The sequence below is a fragment of the Glandiceps talaboti genome, chromosome 18 (assembly GCF_964340395.1).
Source record: "Glandiceps talaboti chromosome 18, keGlaTala1.1, whole genome shotgun sequence".
NCBI classification, from domain to species: domain Eukaryota; kingdom Metazoa; phylum Hemichordata; class Enteropneusta; family Spengelidae; genus Glandiceps; species Glandiceps talaboti.
Window position 1 is genome coordinate 14,640,371 of NC_135566.1, and position 21,655 is coordinate 14,662,025.

General features: G+C 33.6%; 1 protein-coding gene across 1 annotated transcript in view; it reads right to left on the reverse strand.

Annotated features, from left to right (window-relative positions):
* LOC144449724 (Fanconi anemia group J protein homolog) overlaps positions 1-21,655 on the reverse strand; it is a 53,502-nt gene that overhangs the window by 15,958 nt on the left and 15,889 nt on the right. The window contains exons 15-17 of the mRNA XM_078140302.1: positions 16,326-16,477; positions 15,024-15,063; positions 1,915-2,055 (exon numbers count right to left, since the gene is read on the reverse strand). Of these exons, the coding sequence (XP_077996428.1) occupies positions 1,915-2,055; positions 15,024-15,063; positions 16,326-16,477 (333 nt within the window). The remainder of the gene's footprint in view (positions 1-1,914; positions 2,056-15,023; positions 15,064-16,325; positions 16,478-21,655) is intronic.

Here is a 21,655-nt window from a genome sequence, read left to right on the forward strand (position 1 = left end):
GCAGTAAATTCTAAATGTTATCAAATTATGAAATATGTACAGTAAATTCTACCTGTTATCAAATCATGAAATATGTACAGTAAATTCTACCTGTTATCAAACTATGAAATGTACAGTAAATTCTACCTGTTATCAAACTATGAAATATGTGCAGTAAATTCTACCTGTTATCAAATTATGAAATATGTACAGTAAATTCTACCTGTTATGAAATTATGAAATATGTACAGTAAATTCTACCTGTTATCAAACTATGAAATATGTACAGTAAATTCTACCTGTTATCAAACTATGAAATACGTACAGTAAATTCTACCTGTTATCAAATTATGAAATATGTGCAGTAAATTCTACCAGTTATCAAATTATGAAATATGTACAGTAAATTCTACCTGTTATCAAATTATGAAATATGTACAGTAAATTCTACCTGTTATCAAATTATGAAATATGTACAGTAAATTCTACCTGTTATCACATTATGAAATATGTACAGTAAATTCTACCTGTTATCAAATTATGAAATATGTACAGTAAATTCTACCAGTTATCAAACTATGAAATATGTATAGTAAATTCTACCTGTTATCAAACTATGAAATATGTACAGTAAATTCTACCATCATCAAATTATGAAATACAAACAGTAAATTCTACCTGTTATCAAACTATGAAATATGTACAGTAAATTCTACCTGTTATCAAATTATGAAATATGTACAGTAAATTCTACCAGTTATCAAATTATGAAATATGTACAGTAAATTCTACCTGTTATCAAATTATGAAATATGTACAGTAAATTCTACCTGTTATCAAATTATGAAATATGTACAGTAAATTCTACCTGTTATCACATTATGAAATATGTACAGTAAATTCTACCTGTTATCAAATTATGAAATATGTACAGTAAATTCTACCAGTTATCAAACTATGAAATATGTATAGTAAATTCTACCTGTTATCAAACTATGAAATATGTACAGTAAATTCTACCATCATCAAATTATGAAATACAAACAGTAAATTCTACCTGTTATCAAACTATGAAATATGTACAGTAAATTCTACCTGTTATCAAATTATGAAATATGTGCAGTAAATTCTACCAGTTATCAAATTATGAAATATGTACAGTAAATTCTACCTGTTATCAAATTATGAAATATGTACAGTAAATTCTACCTGTTATCAAATTATGAAATATGTACAGTAAATTCTACCAGTTATCACATTATGAAATATGTACAGTAAATTCTACCTGTTATCAAACTATGAAATATGTACAGTAAATTCTACCATCATCAAATTATGAAATATGTACAGTAAATTCTACCTGTTATCAAACTATGAAATATGTACAGTAAATTCTACCTGTTATCAAATTATGAAATATGTACAGTAAATTCTACCTGTTATCAAATTATGAAATATGTACAGTAAATTCTACCTGTTATCAAATTATGAAATATGTACAGTAAATTCTACCTGTTATCAAACTATGAAATATGTACAGTAAATTCTACCAGTTATCAAACAGGGGTGTATAGACAAAGAAAGAAATGAAAATATAGAATAAGTAATAAACTGGTATGAGATATGACTCACGTACGTAGCATGGTAAAGAAATGATAAAACTATCCATAATAATTAGATAAATAATGAGAATGTAAAGTAAAAGTTGGGGGTCTTCTTTTTCTAAACTGGACTATTAAAGTTGAAGAAAAGACAGTCTGGGAATCTCGTATGTATTGCCATGACTGACAGCTGGGCATAGTAACATTATCTGTAGCATTGTTTTCATAGAAGAGACGAATCCTGCAAGATTAATATGGACTGAAACTGAGAAAATCGGCTTTTACTTCTAAAATAACATATCAGAGATTACGATAGATTAACGGTAATCCTTACCTGTGAATTATGAATTACATGATTAGCTTCGAGCTGGATTGGAAATTGGGCTCCGAGCTCCGACGAAAATGACGCCATTGGTGACAGAGTTCCTGATGTTAAGATAATACTACGAGTACATGAGCTGACATCATTGAAGGCCTGCAGCCAAAAACGAGATGAGAAGTGAGAGGAAATCTCGGAAGGAATAAATCTCAAGTCCGTAATCTGTGAAGCTTCTCCCACGGTGTTATACAAAATATACATGGCTCCATTATGACAAGTCACATGGGTCAGACATTCAGGATGGCTGTTCGTTTTTTGAAATATCACCGGCAAGGTGACCTTTCTTCAACAAAAATGATATTAAAAGATGATATTGAAAGGAATTCAAGAACTTTGGCAACACAAGGCACTGAAATATGGTGACTCACTACACTCAATTTTACATATATACATTTAAATAAACTTGCGGAGGAGATCCGAGTATCAAAATATTTGAGGTCTAGATATATATTTTAACTATAACCCTTGAATAAAATGTGAACGGCTTGAAATATATACGACTTAAGTTAAAAAGTCATTACTTTCTTTTCTTAGCATTTAGTAATATCTATGTAACCAGAAATATTTTGAAATTTTACATCGCTGCACTGAAAGCTGCTGTATACATTTAACAGACGTATTCTAAAGAGTAACAATACTTTAATTTGAATCTGCATTGACTCGGGTGCACACTTTCTTTCTAACTTTTGGAGTAATTATAAGATTGTCATGTACAGTACAAGATAGTTGCTTGTTTAATATTTATTCTGTGTTTTTTTTTTGTATTTGTATGTTTTTATATCTTTATGAGACATCTTGATGGCCTGAAATAAAGAAATAATAATAATAATAATAATTATTATTATTATTTTTATTGTTATTATCAATCACTATTAATACTGAAATGCTCGCTTATCAATCATAATCCAATGCTACCTGGAATAAGTCATTTCACTTGGGACAAAAAAAGACTAATGTCCAATCATGGTCAATCATACAAACTAGGTTAAGTTAGGGGGTCTTTTTTCCTATTCCCATTCCAAACCTCACTTAGAATGACTCCCTAGCTTGATGGCAAGAACATACCTACAGTACTGAGTACACTTTTCTTTATATATTCTTACCATTGAAAGTATGCAAAAAAAAAAGTTAAATTGTGCTCAGCATCTGTAACATGAAGAAGGGGTATTTTTCAGCTTCATTCGCATTTTGATGTACATATGTACACAAATCTCATGCCTTTTGACAGGAAGTCTATCTCATTGGTTGATTTTAACAAAGGACATCAATGCTATATCTTGAGCGACATTCTGAATATTAAGATAATAACAAACGCCAAATGTCAATCAAAACAGGAGGTCAAAGCTCAGATCAAAGAGATCAATTTTTAAGCTCCTTGTTCAAGGGATTAGAGGAAAATATCAATTGAAAGATCATTGCACAGCTCATACTATGTAACATGAGCATGGCTCGATACCTCAACACTTTTAAACATATTAGGTATTTTGGTTGGCTGAGTACAGTAATTATCGCAAGAACAAAGAATTACCATGTGACTGATTGCCTGGAAGGTAAGACAGATGATATTGGGATTAACTCTTATCTTTTTTATATTATATTCGTAGCTGTTCTCTTCACACGACTACAGCAGGAACATTCTGATGAGTTGAAGTTCCTGAACATTGGTTTGATAGAAACAGTGAATAAGTTGTCTTGGTGGTTTTTGATCCATAAACTAGAAATGTTTTGCACCAGTGCACTTGTTTGCTAGTAACTGCATGTTTTTTTAAACTGGTTTATTTTAGGGGGTTTTTTTGACAAAATAAAATAGCCAGGTTCTATACATGTTTGTGTTTTTGATACAAGTTTACTAGTAACTATATGTTTCTTACCCATTTTAAACAAAAATTTTGCACAAATTAAAGTTTCTTGACACAACTGTACCGGTGACTGTTTATATTTCAACTGGGTTTAGTACTTTGCCACAGAAAGTACAAACGTTTTGCACTAGTGCATTTGTTTGCTAGTAGTTACATGGTTCATTTCGACTTTACCTATTTTTGACAAAATAAAAAAGCCCTGTTCTGTACGTATTGAAGTTTCTTGACACTATTTTATTAGTAACTGTATATATTTCAGCTGGGTTTTTTGGACAAATTAAGTAAAAAAAAAACTCTGTACAAGTTGACGTTTCTTACATTAAATATACCAGTAGCAGCTACTAGCTGTATGTTTCTTAGCAACATTCCGTACAAGTTTCTTGGCACAACTTTGCCAGTAACTATAATTTTTATATTTCAGCTGGGTTTTTTTGACAAATAAATTAAAAATACTTCATACAAATTGAAGTTTCTTACACCACTTTACAAGTAAATGTACCTTTCTTGTTTGTTTTTCACAAAATTAGTAACATTCTGTACAAGTTAAAGTGTCTTGACACAACTTTTGCCAATAACAATATTTTTTTTTTTTAACAACATAAAGTAGCAATGATCTGTTCAAATTGAAATATCTTGACATTAGTTTGTTTTACAAATGCATATTTTTCAGCTGTTTTTTTTAGAAATAAGAATCATCATACAAGTTATTGTTTCTTGCCATAAGTTTAAAAGCAGGTCAAGTACAAGACTTGTGTGAGGTTAATTTTCTTTAGAAAATATATGATAACATATGACTTGAATTGATATTAAATTTGTTTCAGTGGAAAAGTGTGAAACTTATGTAAGAGAAAGTCTGAATATATGATATGATGCTACTTAAGCAAGGTGCAAGGATTTCTCCCCCAAAAAATGAAATGACAAATCAAGTTATGAATTATGAAAATTTATAAATCATGTATTGCTACTGTAATCACAACATCTTTTACAAAATTTACTGTCAGAAGGTGGGAGGGGGAGGGGGGGAGGGAGACGATATGTAATGTGAAAGGAGCCATGTTTTGGCATTTTCTAATTACAGCTTGAAATTCCTCCTGTCACAATATCAATACGATGGATCTAGAATTTGAATAAATTTTGAGTTTGTTTGCCACTAGTTAACAAATTGAGTCAACAGTTTGGACTACTTTGTAATGACCAAGGTTTAATTTCATCAAATTTAATTTTCCACTTTTTAATTTACATTAAACAAATAAAGAAATATTAATAGATGGATTTGAAAAAATTAATACTGAATATGCAGAAAACATTCCAACAATGTTATCCCTTGATGAACAATTGGCCTATTAACATAAATATCACCAAACAAAATCTTTACTTTTTATCGAAATTTATGTAGGCTGCAGTTCATTCTCTCTAAACACTGTAATAATTTAGGACACGTATTGTGTGAATGTGCGAACTGTCGGAGACATGACTTAGGCTTTAAATTATGATAAATTCATTGAAAATCTATATTTGCAAAATGAGATAGAGGGGGAAGAAGGCATTGTGCGACTCAGATTATCTCTATTATGAGTCTAGACACCAGCTAGTCAAGGCTGCCACTCTAATTCACTTACTTTTGTCTACAGTAAAGCAGACTAGACTTTGCGGCACCTATCGAACAATACATCTGCTTTGCCTGCCGAACCTTTTGAACCGCACTGTCAGATTTCGCTTGATAAATTTTCAACAAAAATCATAAATTTTCATCAAATTTTGGTCAATTTTATGACCCATGGAAGAGTTCTTTTGTCTGATAAAGATGCTGTCTCCTACAAAGTTCACTTTATATGGAATTTATAGCAGAATCGCAGCCAGTTGAGCTGAATTAGGCTGTCGGAAAATTGGCGGGAAAACTAGAAAGGTCAGGGGGGTTAAAAGATTTGCGTAGGCAGGAGAGCTCTTGAGAGTTATTAAAATATGCTCAAGATTGATATAATGTGCAATATCTGTTCTAAAAGATGAGATTGAAAGAAAATGAGATGTTGGTAAATATGGTGGATGATAAAATATTAGCACTATTTACCGACTATTGTCCTCAACACCATTGAAAAGCCTTACAAACACATATGGGTTCTGATGTTGATTTGAGGAACAAGCCAGGCTTTGAAATGAAAACAGACTGACACTGCAACCCCTCTGGCGATTATCTCTACTATGTATTTAATGGCTGTCACTGAAGTTGACATAAATCAGGGAAGAATTTCCAAATTTATGATAAAACAGATGCCAAAGAAATGTTCTTATGTAAACCTGTTGACCCGATAGATTATATATCTCGTAAGTCACACATTATACAATATTTACTGTCAATTTCCAACAAAAGTTTGACAGAGTTGAAGTCATTTTGACTAATTTTTCATTCCCAACCGCAAAATTTCCAACAATACACTATTTTTGTACAATATCTGTTTCATTTTTATCGACAATTTTTTTCTTCTTTTTTATGGATGAAGTGTATCTCTTTTTCCAGACGTGATAGTATCAAAGTTTGGCGACAAAGTCGTTAGGTAGGTTACGCGAGAATTCCCCGGTGATTGGATCAGATTTTCCACCTTTGTGGGCAACAATAACAGATATTTGTGAAAATTTGAACACATGCCATGATGGGCACCATTGATAACGGTGCATAGCAATTTAAACATTCACCGACCACAGGTTGCAGTGTGATTCGGAAAATTGAATTTTTGATTGAAGGGGTTGTACTGCAGATTTGATCAAACAATTTAACAGCTTCAGTACTGACAAGATCAGTAATATTATACCCAGTTAAACGACAAGTCTGAAACATGAATGCCGATATGACGTTATCAGTACAGATAAGAGATGAGGGCAACCAGCAGACATATAAAAACTTTTCAATCATAGTCTCACACACAAGTCAGAGAAATGATCTGAATACCGATGCTTAAAATTGCGAAGTGCAGGCACTCTATCGAGTCAGCGTTTCTTCAAGTGGGTAGACATCGCTTGAAATTGATCGCGAACAGCTGCACCACCCTCCAATTATGTACATTTCTGAATGATGCAATGATTATCACATTTTAAATATCACTCAACATGTTCTGGTTTAGAAAAATAATTGTAAAATTATCATTCATATATAAAGATGATTCACTCAAGTCCACTTTGATTATGAAAGTAATTCTACTATAATTTGAAATTCTACACTGCATTGCAGTATAAAATGAACAGGACAATCAAAATGGCTAATCACAAGAGTCTATCAAAATTGATATAGAAAGTGTATGTGTGTGTATGTATATACATGTGTGTGTGGTTGTTTATCTGTATGTCTCTACATCATGTATGTGTGTGATTGTCTATTTTTATGTGTGTGCGTGTGTGTGTGTGAATGCTGTTGTCTGTCTGTCTCTACATACATCTATGTATATGTGCGTTTATTTACCTGTATGAATGTCTCTACATCATGTATGTATGTGTCTAAGTATTACTTCTACATGTGTGCAGTTGTCTATGTGTCTGTCACTGGTTTGCTTGTCTCTACATAATATCTGTGTGTGTGCAGAGGTCAATGTGGTTTTGTATGTCAGTGTCTATATATACATTTCATATGTGTCTGTGAGTGAGGTTGTCTACATCTACGTTTGTGCCCGTATACACACTACAGTGTGATCATGTCTCTTAGTTTCTGTATGTGTCTGTGAGTGTGTGTACATGTGTGTGTGTGTGTGTTTGTGAGTGTCTGAGTGTGTACATGTGTGTGTGCATGTGTGTGCGTGCGTGTCTGTGAGTGTGTGTGTGCATGTGTGTGAGATGTTTGTGTGTGTGCATGTGTGTGTGTGTGTGTGTGTGTGTGTGTGTGAATGTGTATGTGTGTTTGTGTGTACGTGTGTGTGTAACATGATATACCTCTATGCTCTGATCATTGTTTTAGTACCTCCTAACACATTCAAGTTTGTCATTATTATAAACACCAACTCCAGCAAGGCATGATTTCGTTGACCAACTGGCGTTTAACTACTTGTGAAAAACTCATCTAGCAACAAAGATTGATATATCATCATATGAGAAATGTGTATTCTCTAATGCTGCAGCACTTTTATGGCACGGTCTACCTATTGACATCAGACAGTGTGATGAAATATCGTGTTTTAAAACTAAAGTTAAGACTCACCTTTTTAGAAAGGCATTTTATCATAAGTGACTCTTTTTCTATCACAAGTAACTGCTTAACAAGAGAATTTCATTGCAAGTGACTTTTTTGTACAACCAACTCTTTTACTATGTTTGATTTTTATTACAGGTGATTCTTTAGTGACTTTTTACCGGTGATTGTTGTTTATTATGAGTGGCTTTTCAGTACAAGCTTTATTATTAGTGACTTTTTTAGTGTTTTTTCCACTTGTAGTTTTTATCGCTTGTTATTTTGTTCAGCGCTTATGAACTTTTAGTATATATGACACCTTACAACTGCTATTATTATTATTATTATTAGTCACTAGAAATACTGATTCACTATTTAGTTGATGCGAATTCAAACTTTACATGAGGCATTCAGTTTGTATCTCAGTGGTTCCAGATATGATGCCAGAATCAGAATCAGTTTTGCTGTGATCTGTAATCTGATTCTGAAGCTGATGCCAACTTTTACATTGTCTACATTTGAATGTAATACATTTCTTGTAAAACTTACGCAAGGAATTCAACCTTGTCAATTCTTTATCTAACTCCTTTTTTTTTCTGAGTTAAAGGGGTACAAGCAGAGTTTAAAACGTGCTTATAAGCATAGTTTTTACTGCATAGTTAAAAGGTACTGGCATTATTGTATCTACTGAAGCGTACTTAACCACCACTTGCAATTGACTGTACTCAAACCTGGTACTAAGATATATCTCATAAACCATCCGATGACATAAGTGATGATATGTATCAAAACTGTTCAGGAAATACGTACGATGGAATCAACAGTTCTAACAATGCCATAATACAATCGTAATGTCACAGAAGACATTGTATCAACATTAACATTAGACTGGAATGTGGTTTTATTAAAGTATTCTCACTCTGAGTAAAAAGCTCATAAACTCAGTTTATCAATTAAACTAGGTCATGTCCACCTAATATATTGCTTCTTACTGTGACGACCTTGCAAGCTATGTATTTGCAACTATCAAAGGTGTAACACACAATGGGTTCTGGGTCAGGAGAGGTAACAAGCAATGGTCTCACCATAAGATAACAATAGATGTACACACTTCATTTCATGGAGTGATTAAATGAAGGCTTAGTAGACTCTGACCCCCTGATAAACTACGCTCTATTTCTCCTTAGTACTCTTTGACAATATCTGATCACTTTTGTAGGATCTCAAGCCGTGTTTCTCTCTGATACTAGTATTTAAAACCCCAATGTTTGAATCCTGGGTAATCGCAATTACATTACCATCAAGTTTGTCTCCTTCTTTTTATGCAAATTCTCTACCGAAATTCTCTATTTAAAATTCGTACTCATCAATCTCTCATCCTGAAAAGGTGAAGTCACACATCAACTGTAGAAATTTTCTCAAAAAATTCATACACGATAAAATGAAAATTATACAAGTTCATTAAAATTTTTGGTGAGCATGATCGAAATTAAATTTGGACAAAAAAAAAAAAGAGAGTTCTTTGTCACCACCAACCAACTAAACATCTGATATACTGTATGAAAGAGATTGAAAGGGAAAATACAATTTTGAAAGTCATCACATGCATGTATCAAAAAAATAGGGGCAGTGGCCACAAAAGATCTTTTCAAACCAGACAGATTTTAAATCCTTAGAGAGAAACAACCTGACATTCAATGTTTTCCAATACTTCTACCACCTGTTTTTAACAATTACAGTCAGTTGGTCAAATCTGTAGGGGATGCTGAAAAGTCCTCCAGGGACTTTCTGTAACTTTTGGTGTTAGCATGACATATATGCGTCTTGTTCTCCCTGAATAGTGCACCATACTGAAATAATCTATTCTTTAACAATAGCGAGGGCATCAGTAAATTAAAAGACTCCAAAAAATATGTTGGTCAATTCTATAGGGGATGCTGAAAAGTTCTACAGGGATTTCCTTTAACTTTTGGCTCTAGCACGAACTATATGTGACTTAGTATTCACCCTGAATAGTGTACCCGTACTGAAAATGATTGTTATTCAAGGCATCGACTAATTACCACAGACCAAATATGTTGTATTGTTATTAATATGACTATATGCTGGTAATAATAAACCAACTACCTAATAATCAAGGTCTCATTGAAGAAACTGTATGGTTCATTCTAAACCTGATGAAATACTACAATATGGACTGATAAAAGGCAAATATAAAAAAAAATATGTTTGTTTCCAATAACATAACTTCAAAAAATTAGGGTACGTAGGTAAGAGTGTTATTTTATTTTTTAATATATATTTTTTCCGTTGGTAAATTGCTTCGACAAATTGACAAGATACCGTACTCATTGATCGCAATACTTCTGTGATAGTTTGATGAGATGTAATACTGAAAGAACAATTTATTTGTGAGGTATTAGCGAACACAACATACAGACTGTATTGTGCGAATTCAACTTGTATTCTTGAAAGACTCAATTTCACGGGAATGGAATTTTTAAAAATGAATTGACCATAGTTACTTTGGCAAGAAAATGTACACAGAACTAACAGTAACTTCTCACCATTTAGCTTTTTTGAATGTAAAATAAACATTGTCAAATGTTTAGGCTCAGCAGCTAAAACTAGGGTCGGTTGTGTTTATACTGGTATTAACACACAATTTTTTTCTATTTGGTCTAATGAACAGAATTTACAGGCTGGCTGTGGTTGGGATCACAATGGCATACATTTTTCATTGTATGAAAGCAGCGTGATAAAACTCTCTAGATCTGATGCAATGCTGCAGTATGGATCGATATAATGAACAGAATTGACAGGTTGGCTGCGGTTGGGAACGTGACAGCATCCTTGTATACAATTACACCCCCTGACATCCTCTAGTTCTTGCCATTTAACATCTGTTTGACGTGTCATAATTGACGGATGTGTTGGTGTGTCTTGTACTCGTTTCTCCCTTTTGATACATTTTGTTACAGGGTACAAGGTCAGTACAGGTATTCTGTATCATAGTTGTCACAGACGACATGGATAACTTCAAAAATCAGATGAGTATCTTTCCTACTTTGTCAGTTATTATCAGCTCAATGATTAATATGGAGAGATAAACGAAAAGTTTTTGATGGAAATCAATTTTATCCAGGGGCAGATTCGTTAAGATAACATCCCCGGAATTGATACAAAAATGCCAATAGTATTTATCAGGAAATGATCAAAGAGATATGTCTTTTTACTTTGAATTTCTTTTTTATACGTAATAAATACAAAATGTGGAACCCTGTATTGGAACTTTGCCGATGAATTGGGGAGATTTCATCTTTTATAGTTTTTATTGAATAAATAATGAGACTCGTTTATTAAGGAATTGTGAAACTAAACTTACAATTTTAAGACATGTCTACATTTGTGATGTACAAATGAAAGTGACTTCAAATTCACTGCATTACAACAAAAGTGAACAAATTGCGAAACAAACTGATGTAATATAATTTAGCTAGTGTACAATGTCTTTGAAAGTTTGAACAAAACAAAATAGCTGTATTGGTTTTATTTTAGGCCAAATAAAAAAAGTTGTTTGGCTCCGGTTCCCTGACCCCCACCTAGCTTCTCACACCGACCCTAAACTTTTTTTAAAACATATTTTAGAAAAATAGTAATAAAATCACAAAAATCTTGAAGTCTTGCAAGAAATAGTGGGTGCGGAAACTGACATCAACTTAAAAAGACAATATAAAACTATTCTTCCAATCTGTAACGGTTGTACATTTGATAGGAAGAAATAAACAACATGTAGACCATTTTGAAAACAATGGAAACCCTGAACTAGACACTCACACATGAAAAAAAAATATATAATAAAATAAAATAGAAAATCTACCTACCCCACCTATTTTAAAATTGAATGTAATCGGAACTACACAATTTTTTTTTATGCCTTAACAGTGCTCAATTGTGATACAATCGTCAGGGAATTATAATAATAATAATAATAATCTTTTTTGTAGTATTGAATTGAACATTTGTCCCAAAAAAAAACCTTGAAATTTTCGACTCCACACTTCAGTCTTTGTCAAGAGATTATTAAACCCACTATTCAGTACACGCGACCTTGGCTGATGTGAGCTTAATAAGGCAGAGGGCGATATAAACTTCCAGGCACCTATGACACTCTTATTAGGCTCACGTGTCCATAAGGTCACTTGTATTGAATAGTAGGTCAACCTGTTGACAAAGATAATTCTTATACTATAAACTATATGTACCAACACAGATGAATTTCCATTTTAAAATAATTATTTATTCATCCAAATAAATTTCGGATTTTTGTTGAGTAGTCACCACTAAGCAACACCTAGTGCCCTAGCATTGTATTCTATATTGTACACGTAGAGCTTTACTGTTTTTAAATGCTTCTAACCTGTTACATTAGGTAGAAAAAATAATTGCATGTTTCCCATAACATGGCCTCAGTAAATAGGATAGGTAGGTCAGGATTTTATTTTATTTTATTTTCTCTTCTTAATTGTTTTTATTTTTGAAAAATATTGTTTCGACCCAAAAACAAACAAAATGTCAGTCAGAATACCCTTTCTGTGATAGTTTAACCCCTTCAATACTGAAAACATTCCCGCCAAAATTGTTTGGACAAAATTCTTGTTTTATGTGAGTTTTTGGTATATATCAACTTCATTTTAGACTGGAATTAAAGAAATGTTACTTCCTAATAAAGTAATATTATTGTAATTATGAAAATATTCATATAATTGGGTCCCCATATTATTTAAAACTCGTCTCTAGTCAGGAAAGGGTTAATGAAATATGTACAGACATCACTGGGGAAAGAAAACAGACATACATGAAGGTCAAGAAAACAATGTGACAGTGACAAACAGAGACAGTTTTTCTGTATATTGATGGAAAATTAAAATATGTGAGCTGTACGATTGCTTTATATCTGTCAAAGAAACTTAAAACAGTTCACTATTTTTTGGGGGGATTTGTGATGTAGGAAGTACCAGGTTTGAAATTCAAACTGTAAAAATTATTGCAGATAATTTTTATAAGAACTTACCACAGCTGGATTCATACACCAAAACTGAATGGTATAAGTCCATTGTTTACTGACTGTAAAAAAAAGTAAACAGATATCACCAAGTCAGAAAAGTTACTGTATGGTTGGATGTGTTGGAAAAAACAGCAAAAATCAAATTGAAAATGATCAGGAAGTCAAATTATGGTTGGATTATGATTTCATCTTATGTGAAATACACTTAGTACACAATTCTATTTTATTTTATTTCATTTTATTTAAACTTTATTTAAAGAGTGTTAAAATCATATAGATAACCTGGTTTAATAGCTAAAACCTAGTCTTCCCAGGGCCCTCTAAAAGACAACAACAAGATAAGTAAAAACACAAACAGAAATACAAATAAGAGACAAATACAATATACAGGATCAATAAAACTGTCAGAAACACTCATTTAAAATATGCTTCTATAAAATTAGTCTTAAAAGCGCTTAAAGACGGTGAACTTTTTCGGTAAGCTTATTAAAAGTGATTGCACCGGCATGTCTTAATGTTCTGGACGTTGACATTAATTTGATGGTGGGGACATATAGGACATTGTTTTGGGTGCTGAGTCTAGTATTGCGGGATGATATGTTATTGATTCTAGTAAACATGTCTGAAATATATTGAGGTGCTTTGTACAATATACTTAGTGACCATATAATCTCAATTACTAGTTTCATTAAATTGTTCACAGTATTGTGCTGGTTTGATTTCTGTTAATAGCAGGTGATGCTTACACACACTTCAGTAAGAATGCTATGCAGTAAAAGTTACTTTCAAAAGATGTACAAACACATATGCCCCTTTAACTGAAAAAAAAATGTTACATCAAACTGTTTACTATATTATGACTGATTACCGGATTTGGGTTTTCTTACACATGCTTCAGTAAGAATGCTATGCAGTAAAAGTTAACCTCAAAAGATGTACAAATATTCCTTAATATGCCCCTTTAACAAAAAACACCAAATAGTTTCCTGTATTACGCCTTAATATCTGGTTTGAGTTCTGTTATTAGCAGGTGATGTTTAAGGGACGATTGCATAATATCACACAAGTTCAATAATCGAACTTTGTTCATTTAGGGAGGGAGTATGGCATTATTGCGATTGCTGAACTTCATTTTCGCACTTCTAACCAAATTTTGAAATCTTTAACGCCTTCAATGATAACAGGTTCTGTATTTACTACTGAGATGTTGATAAGTTGATTAAAATTGAATTCTAATGTGATATACAGTGCTTTGGTTTCTGGTATGCATTATTTTGATGTGTTTACCATCATCTCAGCGGTCAGTAAACAGGTTCAATAAGTTTGGAAATTCTTGTTTACCATGTTTTTACATTGCACCGATCATAGTGGTGTGACCACTACATTTTGTATTATGGTTTACATCATATATCAACGTGTGATGTCGCACTTGTGAGCGTTCATTTAGGGGGAGGGGGTTTTGTCCTAAACAAACAATGTTCGCCCATCGAGCTTGTGCAACATTGTGTTATCTTCCCCAAGTATGCGTCAGTGTGAGTGTTAGCAGCACAAATGAGCTGATATCTAAAACTCAAATTATGTCCCCTTAACAAAAAAAACTTGTCTGATCATCTTAGACCTGACAGATCAAAGGGTGACAGAGCTAATAACACATCGAAAGATAAGACTTGCCTCTCCTTGTTGTCATCCAGCCGCCTCTCTGAAATCATCAATAATTAAAAAGTCCTTCATTGATTATTAAAATCAGTTTATACTTCATTAATACTGACAAGATAAGCACCAAAGCTGTCATAATTAATAAATCATAAAAACTCCTGCAGACTCGTAATCTTATGCATTTAAGACTGAAACTATTTTCTCTCCTTTAAATGAGTAAACGGAGAAGTAAATACTTGTATCATTTTACACGTATGGAAAATAAAGTATGAGAAATTATTTATTTGGATGAATGATTAGAAAAAGATTGCTGGAGTGTTGGCAAACTTACCGAGTAGGATTTGGTGGATATAGTCTTCTCAATAGCAATCCTGAAATGACAAGGAAATGAAAATCTTTATAATTACAAAATTACAATTTGAAATAACAAGGAAAAGACAATCTTTATTAGGAATACAAAAATTGTGTGGTTCTGATTATGCTCAAGTTTAGGTGGAGTACGTAGATTTTTTATTTTTTTCAAATATTTTTTTTTTCATGTTTGAGTGACATTAGTGTGCCCTCTAATGATAGCCAAATTTTGTTGTTGTGAGTCAAAATGATAAAAATTGGCATTTCTTGTGAGTCACCACATAGTAAGAGATAGGAGAACATACAATTTTGGTGCGTTGCTAGAAATTGTATGCGTCAGTGGCACATCAAATTGGCTTTAATAGAGGGCGCACTGGTGAGTGTCTACATGCAGTTCAGGTAGTTATGTTTTCCGTTGTTTTCCATTGATGGTCTCTGTGTTACTGGTTTCTTCCCATCAGATGTACAGCCATTACAGATTGGAAGAACAGTTTTATATTGTCTTTTTAAGTTGATGTCCGTTTCCGCATCCATTATTTCTTGCGATACTTCACAATTTTAATATTTTTTCTTCGTAAAATATAAAGTTTAGGGTCAGCAGTGAAAAATTAGGTGGGGTCAGGTGATTGGAACCAAAAACAAGAATTTTTTTTTAGGCTTTAGGCCAAATAAAAGTTATCATGCAAATGTGATCATTAATATGCATTTTCAGTGTTTATATGTCTGGTTTGTTTTGTCATATCAGAGACGAAAAACCTTTGCACTGACAATTTTAAATACAAATGTAGTTCATGAAAAGCTGATGAAAATATCCCAATTTACTACTAAAGAAATGTCTTTACCTCTGAAATTATATTTTGTTGTCTGTCTTTAATCAAAAAACGGCATAACATCATTACGCTGATGCAGTCTTGGAGATTCGTACGTACGAAGCTACATGTACGTAGTCGCTTCAAAAACTAGATTCTAATAAGATAACTTTACTATTACTAATCAAAAAGCTGTTTAGCTGATTCTGTGAAGAGTACTGACACACCATATTCACATTATCACAAAGTTATCTTTTGGTGGGAATTACTTATATGTTAACATTAAGAATTCAAAGTTCGCATTCTCTTGTCTAAATATGTTCGTATGAGTTGCCAAAGTTATCTATATTCATATACCCCCATACATACACTCGATGCTATTCTTGAAGAGATGGTCATATGTTGATAGTAATGTCCTCTCGTTACCATAGTTACCTGCAATCATGCATGCATTTCACAGTTGTCATAGTTACCTGTAATCATTCATGAATTTCATGTTGTCTTTGAAGAGATACCTCAGAACAATGAAGATTCCTTCTAACAGCGATGCTGTTTGTGATGATAATGATGGTTGCTCTGGTTTGGTGGGATCAAAGTTATCGGCCATTATATTACTGTAACTTTGCTGTGAAGTGAATTGAACAAGAAGGAAATATTTAATAAATCTCCCGCACTATATACATGGTTATGATTTGGTGATGATTCAAAAGGTCTAACTCTAATAAGCCGTTTTTCATCTCGGGGCTGATCTCATGAGATCCTGAATGAGCCATCATATCCATAGCAACCACTTGACGGTTAATATTTGAGTACCAGGTTTTAGTTCAGTCAATTGCAAGCAGTGTGCCCTCTAAGCTAATTTGACGTGCCACTGACGCACACAATTTCTAGTAACGCACCAACATTTGGTGTTCTCCAATCTCTTACTATGTGATGACTCACAAGAAATGCCAGTTTCTCTCATTTGGCTCACAACAACAAACTTGGCGATCATTTAAGGGTACACTGTGTACAAGAGATGGTCAAGTAGACATCACTACATAGAATACTGTGAGTACCTTTTAAAGTACAGAAAAGAACTGAATCCCAAAAACTTATAAACTCAGCTTGTGCCCCTTTAACATTTAGCTTAAATTCTTGTAATTCAGTGGTTTTAGTCTACAGTTATCAGTATTGTTGGTAAGGTTTGGAAACACTGGTATTATAAACACATAAATTTAGTAAAACTTGGTACAGATTTCTATACCAGGCACCATCATTTTAGTGAGGAAGCCAGTAACAGAAGGGGAAAAATACAGCAAACTGACAAATGAAATCAATCAATCAATCAATCAATCAATTTAGGACTTTATTAGAAACCCATTATAAGAAGAAGAATGCAAAAGGTGAGAATATAGGGCAAAAAGACGGAATAAGTCAACAAACATTTAGTGTGATGTGAAATTAAACATTTTTTAACTGATAACATCCCTGATGAAGTATGAACAGAATAAACAAATGATGAAATCCCCTTGTCATACCAATCATGTGAAGATAATTAACTTGGCTTCTCAGGTTACACAGAATTAGTTGGTGGATTTATACAGTGACATACAACTTATTATTTTCTGATTGGGATTTGTGAAATAAAGATTCCAGACCTTTTGTGTTGTAATGAAAAAATTGACGGTTGACTGGGTTATTGAGTATACAGTTTAACCCAAAGTGACCCCTCTATAGAAAGTGTGTCATTTCATATGTATATCGTGTAAATTACTTACTGGTGTATATTGGGTACTCGATTATGGCATTTAAACACACATGAAGTAAATTTGGGTTAATGTGCACGTTAGATTTTATTTCTTTTGTGTTTTCATGGCTGTTTTGTAGCCTGGAATCCATACTGTCCTGTTCCACAGTATAACATGGCTATTTGTAGCCTGGAATCCATACTGTCCTGTTCTACAGTATAACATGGCTATTTGTAGCCTGGAATCCATACTGTCCTGTTCTACAGTATAGCATGGCTATTTGTAGCCTGGAATCCATACTGTCCTGTTCTACAGTATAGCATGGCTATTTGTAGCCTGGAATCCATACTGTTCTGTTCTACAGTATAGCATGGCTATTTGTAGCCTGGAATCCATACTGTCCTGTTCTACAGTATAACATGGCTATTTGTAGCCTGGAATCCATACTGTTCTGTTCTACAGTATAACATGGTTATTTGTAGCCTGGAATCCATACTGTCCTGTTCTACAGTACAACATGGTTATTTGTAGCCTGGAATCCATACTGTTCTGTTCTACAGTATAGCATGGTTATTTGTAGCCTGGAATCCATACTGTCCTGTTCTACAGTATAACATGGTTATTTGTAGCCTGGAATCCATACTGTCCTGTTCTACAGTATAGCATGGCTATTTGTAGCCTGGAATCCATACTGTTCTGTTCTACAGTATAGCATGGCTATTTGTAGCCTGGAATCCATACTGTTCTGTTCTACAGTATAACATGGTTATTTGTAGCCTGGAATCCATACTGTCCTGTTCTACAGTATAACATGGTTATTTGTAGCCTGGAATCCATACTGTTCTGTTCTACAGTATAGCATGGTTATTTGTAGCCTGGAATCCATACTGTTCTGTTCTACAGTATAACATGGTTATTTGTAGCCTGGAATCCATACTGTCCTGTTCTACAGTATAACATGGCTATTTGAAGCCTGGAATCCATACTGTCCTGTTCTACAGTATAACATGGCTATTTGTAGCCTGGAATCCATACTGTTCTGTTCTACAGTACAGCATGGTTATTTGTAGCCTGGAATCCATACTGTACTGTTCTACAGTATAACATGGCTATTTGTAGCCTGGAATCCATACTGTCCTGTTCTAAAATATAACATGGCTATTTGTAGCCTGGAATCCATACTGTCCTGTTCTACAGTACAGCATGGTTATTTGTAGCCTGGAATCCATACTGTCCTGTTCTACAGTATAACATGGCTATTTGTAGCCTGGAATCCATACTGTCCTGTTCTACAGTATAGCATGGCTATTTGTAGCCTGGAATCCGTACTGTCCTGTTCTACAGTATAGCATGGCTATTTGTAGCCTGGAATCCATACTGTTCTGTTCTACAGTATAGCATGGCTATTTGTAGCCTGGAATCCATACTGTCCTGTTCTACAGTATAACATGGTTATTTGTAGCCTGGAATCCATACTGTCCTGTTCTACAGTATAACATGGTTATTTGTAGCCTGGAATCCATACTGTCCTGTTCTACAGTATAACATGGTTATTTGTAGCCTGGAATCCATACTGTCCTGTTCTACAGTATAACATGGCTATTTGTAGCCTGGAATCCATACTGTCCTGTTCTATAGTATAACATGGTTATTTGTAGCCTGGAATCCGTACTGTCCTGTTCTACAGTATAGCATGGCTATTTGTAGCCTGGAATCCATACTGTTCTGTTCTACAGTATAGCATGGCTATTTGTAGCCTGGAATCCATACTGTCCTGTTCTACAGTATAACATGGTTATTTGTAGCCTGGAATCCATACTGTCCTGTTCTACAGTATAACATGGTTATTTGTAGCCTGGAATCCATACTGTCCTGTTCTACAGTATAACATGGTTATTTGTAGCCTGGAATCCATACTGTTCTGTTCTACAGTATAGCATGGCTATTTGTAGCCTGGAATCCATACTGTCCTGTTCTATAGTATAACATGGTTATTTGTAGCCTGGAATCCATATAGTCCTGTTCTACAGTATAACATGGTTATTTGTAGCCTGGAATCCATTCTGTCCTGTTCTACAGTATAACATGGCTATTTGAAGCCTGGAATCCATACTGTCCTGTTCTACAGTATAACATGGCTATTTGTAGCCTGGAATCCATACTGTCCTGTTCTACAGCATAACATTGCTATTTGTAGCCTGGAATCCATACTGTCCTGTTCTACAGCATAACATGGCTATTTGTAGCCTGGAATCCATACTGTTCTGTTCAACAGTATAACATTGCTATTTGTAGCCTGGAATCCATACTGTCCTGTTCTACAGTATAACATGGTTATTTGTAGCCTGGAATCCATACTGTCCTGTTCTACAGTATAGCATGGCTATTTGTAGCCATGAATTCATACTGTCCTGTTCTACAGTATAGTATGGCTATCTGTAGCCTGAAATCCATGCTGTCCTGTTCTGCTAGTATATACTATGTTGGCTATCAGACAGAACTCTCAAACAACCACAAGCAATTACTACATCATTCAACAACAGCGAATATCTACAGAAAGCATTCAAATGCCGCTTTCATTCTTGTCAACTTTTCACAGTTTCAAACATGTCAAAGTATTGCCAATTCCTAGGCATGAATTAACCACAATGAAATCCCAACAAAAGGTATATAGAAAAAGAAAGTGCCCCCTATCAATACTTTTTAGCACCACAATCTGATCCCTGAGGGCTGCTTATACTCAATTTTTGTAGCCACTTTGACACAGAATGAAAACATCACGTGAGTTTAGAGACCACCGATTTGCCACAAAACATACAAATGCTTGATAATATGGACGGCATGTCACTACGGCAGCTGTTTAATAATACGATGCCATTTTCCGGTATGAAAATAAACTACAGAACATCTTGAGTTGTTTTAACGATAGTATACAAACAGTGATCAATTCATATGAATGTACTGACTACACTAATCAGTAATCTTTATGTTTTTAAACCCCTGTATATCATAATTTTTATTAGGGCAATCATTTTTGGATGATGATTATGCTGCAACTAATATGTTATTTTAGATGTTGTTATTGTATTGCTGGTTCACCTGTACAAACCTCCTCTTCCTGATCCAAATATAACCTTTCATTGAAACTAAAACATTATTTGTTGGCACAATATGTTGTATTGTTTGGCTATAGCCACAATAGTCATACAAAACAATGGATTTAAAGCTCATAAGCTCAAATCTCAGAACCACATATTGGTGAGTTTTTTGTTTATTTCGTAACCACAACCTGGTGCGGAATTAGTGAGTTTTTGTTTATTTCGTAACCACAACCTGGTGTAGAATTAGTAAGCCTATTAATCACACAGCTAGAATGTAAGTATAGAATTAGTAAGCCTGTTTATTTCACAACCACAATCTGGTGCGGATTTCTTGATCCTGTTTATTTCATGACCACAAACTGAATTGGCTATAACTGCATTGCTTGTTTCAATCTCTAAATAAGAGGTTTCATTACTACAGTATTTTTTATACACTCTTTCTTTTTTATATAAACTAAACCAAAGTTTAGTTATACATTTTTTTTATTTAAATTATTCATAGAAAATATGTCATCTCTTCTGTTAATATTAAATTAATGATAGCCTCATAAATACATGAAAACAAAGGAAGAAAATGCACTCGGCATTGTCTGTGAGGTATAGTCAGGATGGGTTAGGGCCGAGATCAATACAAAAGGACAAAAAACTAAATTTTTTTTAGTTAGGCTTCAGACCCCCATCCTCCTTCTAACTAAATTGGCCAAAATTGAAAATGTTTCAGACAGCACAATCAATTTCAAATCAGTATGTAGTAGTATGTGGTGCTATGAATACAAAGCCAGTTTGTAGTTAGTAAAAATAGTTATTTTAGTGACATGCATTTACTACAGTGAAAATTCTTCTATTTTTTAATTTGACATTTTTTTTAAAAAGAAAAATTTGTATTTAGGGGTACAAAACAGATCCATTTAAAAGTAAAACTGTTTTTGTAGGATGAGAACTAAGCCTCAACCTCCCTACCACCCAAAGGCC